A 9,707-nucleotide genomic window follows, 5' to 3' on the forward strand; every position below is an offset into this window, starting at 1 on the left:
TCCTGTACAGGACACGGAATATACGTATGCACCGCAAGATCCTCGAGAACTATACTTCACCAACTGGTTCGTGCATACACAGAACCGTCCCAATAATACCGAAAATTGATTCAAGTACGTCGTTGCATGGTTCAACGACAACTCCACGTACCGCCATTCAATGATTCTCTTTCATCATTTACATATTTTGAGACCTCGAGAAAGATCATCGATTTTTATATCGATTCGACAAAATGCATTTTTCCCCCGTATTCGAAGGCAAAATATGGTAAATGTGATTGCCTCTTATTTCGAGGTAACTGATTTCCGTGAAACGCATACGATGTATTTGCTTAGCAATACAAATTTTTCGCTGTGTGACAATTTTAATTGAATTGATTGCGGAGGTTCGTTCGAGTGGAGCACGTGATCCGAGACGAAATCGAGCGGCTGCCAATTGGCGAGCAGATTGCCAACAGAAAAAGATGAAGAGGCTCGATCGGCAGTGCGTTTGTTCGTATTACGATCTCCGGCTGGACTTTTTCCCGCAAAACCTTCAAAATTCACGGCTTATTCCACAAATTCTTCATCTTCTTTAGTTTGTCTTGAAAACCAAACGAATCCATCATGTGCGATCATTGCGCGTAAGTCTCGAAATTAATCGAAAAATGATTGTAAACCTATTAGGGTGATTTAACGAGCAATGCCGGCTCTTATCTTGCATTCTGAATTTCTAAGAATGACAGAATTTGTTTAGAGCCACTTAATGCGTAAAAACTAAAAAGTTAAGCAGCCTCTTTTCGTCCTACAGAAAAGTTACGAGCCAAAAGGGATACGCAGGACAAGTGACGTGCAAATGCGACCAGTTAGTATATATATATACCTCTCTAAGATTCCTTGATCGTTCAGAAGTTCCGTGTTGCAATAAACTTTCGTGTGTTACGTTCACAGCGGCGAGAAGAAGAACGGCGAGGCCAAGGAAAAGGATTTCGGTGGATGTTGCTCGAAGAAGTACGATGTCTATATTTTCTATTAACATCCTTAATAGTTTTTAAAATGCTAGAATGCGAGTGTTTATGGGAAATTTAGAGATGTAGAAATGTACGGAATATAAATAATACGAATATATATCTCGCGTGTACTATATTTCAAACGTGACACAACTCAAACGAGCTTTTCAACAAAAACGAAAATTTATTTGGAAGCTTATAAAAAATTACTTTTTTCCATACAATGTTCACGAAAAGAATACATCGTTGCAACCAATGATCGAACATTATTTTCGTAGTTTTTGAAATTTCCCTCTGATACTGCGGTTTTGATGTTTTTCTAGCACAGGGTTGAATTATGTTGAATCGTAACATTTTTGAAATGTACACTTTTATGGTATGAAATATCAAGCGAAAGAAACCTCTATTCAGGTCCCATTTTTTTAAATTATTATTATTCCATTACTATTTCCATATTCTCCACAAGAATTTGCATAAACATCCGCAGCCTGTTAGTATTTTATACGCTCAGGAGCCATGATGATTAACTTCATAAATTGAAACGCACAGAAAGATGACAATTACAAACATTATCTTGCAAAATATGGCTTGAAATTTCCAATTATTTGTATCGCTTACATTATTGAAAACAAGTCCTTCGATTAAATCGCTAAATCGTTGAATATTAATTATGTACCTGATTACTAAAATTAAGGTCTTCGTGTAAAACGAAATTGATTAGTTCGGCTATCGAAAGTCTCATTTATTAATCGTTATTGCAGCCATTAGTATTTCCAACATTTTATCGTACTTCCTATATTATATGAGTACTTCCTGTATGGCCGCCAGCATGAGAAAATTAAAGATGAAAGAACAAAACAAAAAAAAAAAAAAGATAAGATCTAGAATCTTAAGAATGAAATAGGTTAAAAAACAGAATGAAGTTTGGGGCAGCAGAGCGGTGGTTTAATCGGACACTTAAGTCGTGCGTTTAATCGAATTACCCGACTGAATGTGCAGAGAGAAAAAGACAATCGGCGGATGTTGCGGAGCTAAATGCTGCGCGGGACCGCAGGAGGAAGGAGGGTGTTGTACCGGAGGTATATCGCCACCACCGAAGGAGAAATTATGCTGTGGCCAAGAAAACTAACCGAGTTTTCTTCCTAAGGAAGCCTTTAAGAAAGAGCTGGCTTCAGAGGGGAAGAGCCAACCGGTAAACATTATAAGCGTTAAGCGACGGGCTCGGCGGCCATATAGGTACACGGTAATAGTTCCAAAGGGAATCATTGAATTTACGCGACGCACCATCGTAAATTTTTTCCACCCGGATACACGAATCGACAGAAAGTACTTCACGTAACAAACTATAAATATACTTTCGCAATTCGAAAATGTCGGGTAAGCGAAACCGTAGCATAAAAAATAAAAAAAAAAAAAACAGCGGGGGAGGTTTACTGCGAATTTATTGGAATTAGGACATCTTTTGACTTTACGAATTCTACCATTCCTAGGGAAATAAGATGCAAATTCATGCCGTTTTTCAGGGCGAGAGAGGCAGCCGGTGGGTGTTGCATGTCCGGCTGTTGCAAGGATAAAGCGAAGCAGAAGGAACCGGAAGCTCCCCCGAAATGTTGCGCAGATCGTAAATGATATCTCCCTGTAGATAAATAAAAAAAATTCCGAGTCTCTATACCGACCAATGTAATATCACTTCTTCAACAATAAACGATGCTTTGATATATGTATTTACGATTATGTGCATCTTTGTTACTATGGAAACTTAACCTTGTACGCATGAGTAGACTGGGGATTTTTATGAATGTGTGGAAAATTAAACATAATATGTAAAAATGTATAAAGTATCTAAAGTGAAGTGATATATATATATGTCTAAATTCTATAGTTATAGTTAATAAAAATATGAATTTGTACAAACATACGCAGTCAACTACTATCGAAATTATCCGGCAGCACGCGTCATTGAGATTTTACGGAACCTCCAAATTCTTCGAGTATAATGTGTGACCACTGCAGGTATACTTTTTTTCTTTTATAAACTATATGGGCGATTTGGTAGAGGAGCGCGCCGCGATCATTTTGTTTGATTTATTTCATTATTACTCGTGCCCTCGGACTTTTAAACTTAGAATTAATTTTTAATAAATGTTTCCAAATTGACGATTTTTACGATGTGTCATTCCGTTGGAAAATCGTAAATCGTTTTTAAACTTTCAGAACTTTCAAACCGCTGCTTGAAGGGGCGGACACCACGAGATATTATGAAAGGGACAGACCAACTATCAGCCAGACACCACCAAGAAATAACGTGATGCCACCACGAAATAGCATGGCACCTCGATCGTGAGATTACTTCTCCTTACAATTGGAGAGTTCCTAACAAAAGTGATCCTTGATCTAAATTTTATCGCAGAATGTGGATGCTTATACGTTAGTGAAAAATTGAAATACTCAAACATGTATAGGATGAACGTAATACGGAAAAATATATAAAATATCCAAAACGAAGTATTTACAACGTTCAAACTATGAAACAAACCGCTATTTAGATCCTACCTTTTTACCTGTTCGAACACAGAAAGAAACGCACGAGAATTTTCATTCTCACGATAACTCAGGTCATGGATCATTTTTCATAACACGGATTCCGCATGTTGTTCTTCTCGTTTCTTTCTACTATAACGCATTATAATTTACATAAAAAAATCCACAACTTTGACAAGGGTCGTTTTCGTCGTAAGCGCCCCAATTCTTTCTAAGTTCCCTCGCAAAACGAATTTTACGTAGAATGTTTCCATACTGGGTGATATTTCCACGTGGAAAAACTGGTTCCTAGATAATAGAAACATTCGCTATTTACGATAGGCCGTCCGATGTCACCAGCAGAAGTTGCTGTTCATGGAGGCGGACCTGCTGCGATGGAGTGTGCTGCAATCGCGTTGGAAACTGCTGCGCCCCTGAATCGGAAACTCGGTATCGACCGGTTGAAAAACCTGTGCCCACTTATGGCTACGATTATGGCCAGCCGGCGATAGCGAGTTATCCCGTCGGAACGCCCGGTAAGTGTCGTAACATTTGCAACAAATTCACCGTTAATGCCCGGTCTCTCTGGCCGAAATTCGGAGGAATCGTCGGCCGAAATTCGGAGGAATCGTCGGCCAAAATCGTGTTCCTAATTGAGCATTTCGTCGTTTTCGGAGACGACCTTCTAGAGGGATAGTTCGCAGGTGGACCCAAGGGGAAATTAGCTTTTCCCTTACGTTCACGTCGTTTTTTTGCGAAGGACCTGGTTTTATAAGGATCAAAGACTTAGTATCAAAAATTGTCTGCAATTCTCAGAGAACGTACAAGGAACTCTGACTCGGTTTCTTGGAGAAGAAACGAAGTTTCTGGGTCGCCGGTCTGCCACTTCAAACATACATTTTCGTTCTCATCCCTTTTTACAATTAAAATCAACTGTGGAATCTTTCAGCCGGAATCGAAAGTTTTCTCAGCTTCTTTTGTATTCCCACGGAGAAAGCTCGAGGCTGTTTAAGTTTGCCCACGGAACGTCGTAGCGATAACATCGGAGTACCGGAAAGGGAGGAATTAATTCGCGCGCTATGCAACTCCGATAGGCTCGTCGACGCCGATGCCAAGATGTTAATTCAAACGAGCTTTTGAACAAGCTGTTCGCGAGTTAGCCACCAGGATAATGGAGTTACGCGAATCATCACGAGGTCCGAGCCAATTCGACAAAAGCTTGAAGGAACCGGAATCGATTTACGCAGAGTATCGAGCCGGCTGAGTTAACTGCAACCTCGTCCAATCGCCAATCGATTAATCTCGGTCCGCCTTTTTCATCGTATTAACCAAATCGTATCAGTGACGATGACGATCGATCAGTGAGAAAAGAATTCTTTGAATTATACGTAGCAGCTGTATATATGTAGAGTGAAAGTGGCAATTCGTACGAATAACGAGTGACACCTGTTCATAAGGGCACTTACAGAAGAATGGGATAAAACCTGACACACCGCTAGAAAATGATCAATCCTCGTCTGGAACGTTGGACTGTAAAGAATTTATATGCTCAACGCCGTAATAGAAAATGTACCGTCAAAATAAATAAACAAGTAAAATAGCCGCAGTTAAAATAGTCAATGGTAAAAGACCCGATAGATAGGTCCAATTAAAATAATCAAAGTTAATAGGTTCGATATACACGTAAATAGCCAGATATGTGGCGCAACAATATATAAATAAACAATCTATTCCCATATATGACAGATATTCCCTATACGCTATACTATTACTATAATATATCGAGTAAAAGCCATTCTGAAATTCAACACTCCTACGATAGTCTAAACAATTTTTCTTATCAGGCGCCATGATGCCAGACAGAGTGCCGTGTCCTACGCGCAAGGAGAAGCTACCTATGTGTTTCGGAGGCGACTGCCAAGATTCCGAATGCACAGGCCAACCGGACGTAAACGAGTCGACACCGAGGCAATCGGAGCGATAAGGAATTAGTCTCGACTGAGAATCTTGATTAAATAAGCACGACCTCGTTCCTCGACGAGACAAAACCTCCAAAATGACAAGTGACGTGGTTAAATTCCAACAAAAAATTCCCAACAACGATTATTATTTCTTTGTGAAACGCGAAACTTCCTCTTTGGCTCCCTACTTCGCATGTATACTTTGAGGGGCGAAATAAAATTTCCCTAGGGATAAAATGAAATAAATTGATTCCGTTCTCCATTGTTTCGCGAGTATAAAGTTAAACGATTATTGTAAGGTAAAAAGCAATTGTTTCGTGGAAGTTAAAGAACAAAGGATGTATTGGAAGGAATGAATAATTATATTTGTAGTAGCTGTTAACTTCGCTGCGGGCTGAATTATTCTATGACCTCTTGTTCGAGCGTTTGCCGTTTGTTCAACGTTGCAACTGCTTCCATTTAGGGGTATTGTAACATTACTTTCCATCAACTTGCTAATTCAAAAATGAATTCACGAGGAAAAGATTTACGATCATTTGTTTTCTATGGTCGAGAAACGTTATCGCGTTAGGTTTACATTTCATAATTCTAAAATATAATATTTTAAAGTCCGATATCTTCGGAAACAATCTGTGCCCGTATGATTACTTGAAAGAGTAATTACAAAAAGAAATTCACTCTCTGAATTTCGCTGTAGATGTTGATATTGATAAATCTCTTCGTAGAACGAATTGTTTTATGAGTTTCTAAATGCGGAGTGAATCAAAAAGGTCGCTGATTATCAGAATCCTTGGCCTCGTCTTCCTATTTCATGCTTGATTTCTTCCTCAATATAACGCAAAAAAAGTTACATGAATCGATCACACGACAATATCTTGGAGATGAAAGGAGATATTTTTGAATACAACGTTCGTGCTTAATAAACTGGATATCTTCGTAACCGAAAAAATCGTGCCAGCATATTTGGCATTCCACCATTTGCATGAAAACTTTCTATACGTATTATACTATACTTTCTTATTCTATACTTTCACGATCAACTATATCTGAACTGTTCACAGATCAAACTGATTCTAACTCCACTTTCGGATATCTTTTATATTTTAACGCCAAGGCACTTTGATCGATGCTTATCTTGTATAATTTTTCCGACTTTCTTCACATTTTCTTTCACGGAGTTAACCGATTTGGCGAATAAGCGGCTTATTTGTACCAACGTTTCTTGGATCAAATAAATCACGTTAGCTGGCATTCTGACTGCAGAGAGTTAAAAATATATTAGCGTTGGCCATATTGTTATGCACGATCTGCGAAACGGTCGCGACAAAGGATCTGATGAAACGCTAACAAGGAAACGTTTCGGTTTCGATATCCCTCGACGCGCTCCATAAATTTTTTCTGCGATCTTCTAACGAGGCAAATAGCCGCGTAAAGGATAACGATGACGTAAAATGATCGTAATAGCTGTCGTAAAGCAGTAGGCGCTTCATAATTGTATAGCGAACATGAACATGGGTTAACTGAGCAAATGATCCGTCTTGCCTATACTTTTCTTGGCCTTTCGTCTAGGTACATAAAACCAAAGAGAAACTAACATTTTTGTGCGTCCATCGACGTGTGTACATCCTTGATAAAACTAGGCGTAGATATAGTGTAACAATTATAGCGAACTATATGTGGGCTAATTAAATAAGCGATACACATATTTTAGTCCTATGTTTCCCTTGGCCTCTATATAAAATAAAACGAGCGAAAAGAATTTGTCACGTGTTTTTCCTTAACGAAGCTAGAATTAAATGTAATAAACTCAAACGTGGTTTAACTGAACAAATGATTCACCTTTCGTACAGCTTTCGTTTCTCGGTTTATACATGAGACGAAAAAGAAAAACGAAAAACCAAAAACGAAAAATTTCGTTCCGCCACGATCTTTCGCGTGTTTTTCCCTAACAAAGCTGAAATTAAATGTAATAAACGCGAACGTAGGTTAACCAAGCAAATGATTCATCTTTCTTACAGCCTTCCTTTCTTGCCCTCTACATAAAGCGAAGTTAAAGTAAACTGAAAGTTTTTGTTCGGCTGCAAGTCGACGTGTGTTCATTTTTAACGAAGCTAGAATTAATCATCAAGCGATGTCACCTTCCTCATTCGGCGAGATTCACTCAAAGCTATGCCCCAATTCATCCGCCGTCCATTCATCAAAGCACAAGACCCTCTTATCGACTCCAAAATAAGCGGAAACTGGGCCAAAGTAACGACTGGCGATCGTACAGCAACTCGCAAGACATATCCTGCAAACAAGACGTCATACGTGCCGCATTTTCGCCAGATCTTTCAACCTTCTTCTATATTCCGATGCATCGCCCACTTTCGCCTCGTAGTCGGGAATCCGGAATCATCGCATTTGATTTTCTAATTTGCTAGTCGGGGAAACACGCGTCACGTTGGGTCGCTGTGGAGCTGGGGGAAGACCGCAAGACCAGCATTCTCGGCGAAATACCCGCTATCTCTGCCAGACATACTTTAAGCTTTCGCTCTTGATTCCCGCCACAGACTGTCGCGACAGCTTCAATTTGCTTCGAAGCTTCATGCTTTATGCAACCACTGCTATTATCCTCCGTCTATCGAAACAATTCTCCCTTGAAATCGAGAAAAATCCATTGGCCATCCTGGACTCGCCGAATCCGGAATTTTAAACGTCGTTGCTAGATAAATCGAATGATAAGAGCGTGTGTGAAGCGGATGCGTGCAGTTGCGAACGGTGCACAACGATTGTGCACAGTGGCTGGACGTAGGTAGAAGTGCGTGAGCATCGGAAGGGCGTCGCGGCGAGGGTGCCGTTGAATGCGGAGCGCACGCGCTACGGGAACAGAGGTTTGGGGCCACGCGGCGGCACCAGTCCGCTCCTCTCAAACCGCGAAACACGTCCCGGCGCCCTCGAGGACGAGAATCGCGAGTGGCCAGCTCTCTCTTTCTTTCCCTCTCCCTCTCTGTCTCTATGTTTCTCCATTGATTCTTTTACATTTTTGTTTCTTACTACAATTAACCGTGAAAGTATACCTGTGAAGAGTAGTTTTCGAAGGAGTTCCTGTATCGCGCGTTCATCCGTATCTCCGGAAGTTGTCTCTTGGTATCATGATCCTCTATCGCTCGTACGGGCCCCCCGACAATGACGACGGCAACGAAAGGATCACGACGACGAGCACGACGATCCTGACGTTCCGTTCGTCGACGAGATTCAGCGAAGCGTAGGGCCACCGTAAGTGCGTGTCGTACAGAGCAAGACAACTTTGAGTCACCGGAACCGCCGTGTGCCACAGTTACACGGTAATTAACGCGTCTTCGAAGTGCTAATGTCTATACACATGTCTCCGTGTTTCGTTCGACGTCCCGATTCAGTGTTCCCCTCGAAGAGGAGAAGAAACTTTCGAAAGACACTCGTTTCTGCTGAAGCACGATAGGTGCCTTTGTTCCAGAGGAAGTTGCAAGTAGGAAGACTTACCGGAGAAGTGTTTCTGGAAGGAAGCTATCAGGTTTGCAACTTCTCCGATACGAAGTGAGCAACCTTCGAAGTTAATTAGCCATCCAACGGATCGACCTTTTCGTTACGAGCCCGTTGTGAATGTTAGTGCCACTTCGTTAATTGCAAACAAATAGACCGTTATCAACATCGTCTTGCAAATTGCATACGACGATCTGTTGGAATCGTAGTTAGTCGGTTTGTCGAGACGTAAATTTACTCTTCCGGTAGATTGGTGGAAATTAGCCCGCGCGCGTGCCAGTTTCGAGTCGACGAGGGTACGTTACTCGAGGACACGACCACGGCTGTTCATTAAGTATTAATCGTTAACGAGTCACCGGCGGTTGGCGGTTCGTTAGCTACTTATACTTCGGTCTTTGAAGGAATTAAAGTTTCTGTCAGTGTTCAACGGTATCTGATAGCTGTCCCCGGCGATTTGAACGAGAACTCGAGGCTCGTTTTACACAGGGACACGTATCTTGTATTCCGGTCGATCTATCGGTAAACGGCGATCGAACCTCGATTAATTAAAAGTTTTCCACTTGCCCGCGAAATTCCGTTGTTTTCTCGTTATACGAGGCGTTCCGCTTGCGAAGAGGGTCGGAGGATTTGTTCAGAGGCGAAGCCAATAAATGGATCGAAGATTCTTCCGGTGGAGTTTCTATCGAAGAGGTAAACGCCGGATCGAATTGAACATAGATCTGGTATAAGTTGATGA

At 41.1% G+C, this 9,707-nt stretch overlaps 3 protein-coding genes across 6 annotated transcripts in view; all 3 read left to right on the forward strand.

Annotated features, from left to right (window-relative positions):
- Positions 1-467: 467 nt before the first annotated feature.
- Positions 468-2,713, forward strand: LOC117151807. 2 transcript variants are annotated; one of them, XR_004461939.1, is made up of 5 exons: positions 468-623; positions 791-844; positions 931-990; positions 1,989-2,181; positions 2,513-2,713. XR_004461939.1 is itself a non-coding variant. In XM_033321446.1 (4 exons), the coding sequence occupies exons 1-4, from the start codon at positions 607-609 to the stop codon at positions 2,616-2,618; spliced, it is 237 nt and encodes a 78-aa protein (XP_033177337.1). In that variant the 5' UTR covers positions 468-606; the 3' UTR covers positions 2,619-2,713. The 2 variants fall into 2 exon arrangements, 1 of the variants encoding a protein (XP_033177337.1); XM_033321446.1 differs by lacking the exon at positions 1,989-2,181.
- Positions 2,714-2,929: 216 nt separating this feature from the next.
- LOC100749767 lies at positions 2,930-6,180 on the forward strand. Its single transcript, XM_003490510.3, has 4 exons — positions 2,930-3,002; positions 3,204-3,329; positions 3,852-4,045; positions 5,354-6,180. Exons 1-4 carry the CDS (start codon positions 2,986-2,988, stop codon positions 5,491-5,493), a joined length of 477 nt encoding a protein of 158 aa, XP_003490558.1. The 5' UTR covers positions 2,930-2,985; the 3' UTR covers positions 5,494-6,180.
- Positions 6,181-8,608: 2,428 nt separating this feature from the next.
- The window catches only part of LOC100742871 (dopamine receptor 2), an 83,113-nt gene continuing 82,014 nt past the window's right edge, over positions 8,609-9,707 (forward strand). For 2 of the 3 annotated variants that reach the window (XM_024368459.2, XM_012387144.3), the window contains exon 1: positions 8,610-9,002. The gene's annotated coding sequence lies outside the window, so the exon portion shown is untranslated. Of the gene's footprint in view, positions 9,003-9,707 lie in introns of all 3 variants that reach the window. The other variant, XR_002946920.2, reaches the window with a different exon arrangement.

The sequence above is a fragment of the Bombus impatiens genome, unplaced genomic scaffold, assembly GCF_000188095.3.
Source record: "Bombus impatiens unplaced genomic scaffold, BIMP_2.2 scf_0452, whole genome shotgun sequence".
Lineage (NCBI taxonomy): Eukaryota > Metazoa > Arthropoda > Insecta > Hymenoptera > Apidae > Bombus > Bombus impatiens.

Bases quoted from the DNA above. Each gene is read 5' to 3' on its own strand.
- LOC117151807 (XM_033321446.1), top strand. The intron at 845-930 runs GTTAGTATATAT...TTACGTTCACAG, and splicing joins GTGACGTGCAAATGCGACCA to CGGCGAGAAGAAGAACGGCG. The intron at 991-2,512 runs GTACGATGTCTA...GCCGTTTTTCAG, and splicing joins GGTGGATGTTGCTCGAAGAA to GGCGAGAGAGGCAGCCGGTG.
- LOC100749767 (XM_003490510.3), top strand. The intron at 3,330-3,851 runs GTGAGATTACTT...TATTTACGATAG, and splicing joins AATAGCATGGCACCTCGATC to GCCGTCCGATGTCACCAGCA. The intron at 4,046-5,353 runs GTAAGTGTCGTA...TTTTCTTATCAG, and splicing joins TTATCCCGTCGGAACGCCCG to GCGCCATGATGCCAGACAGA.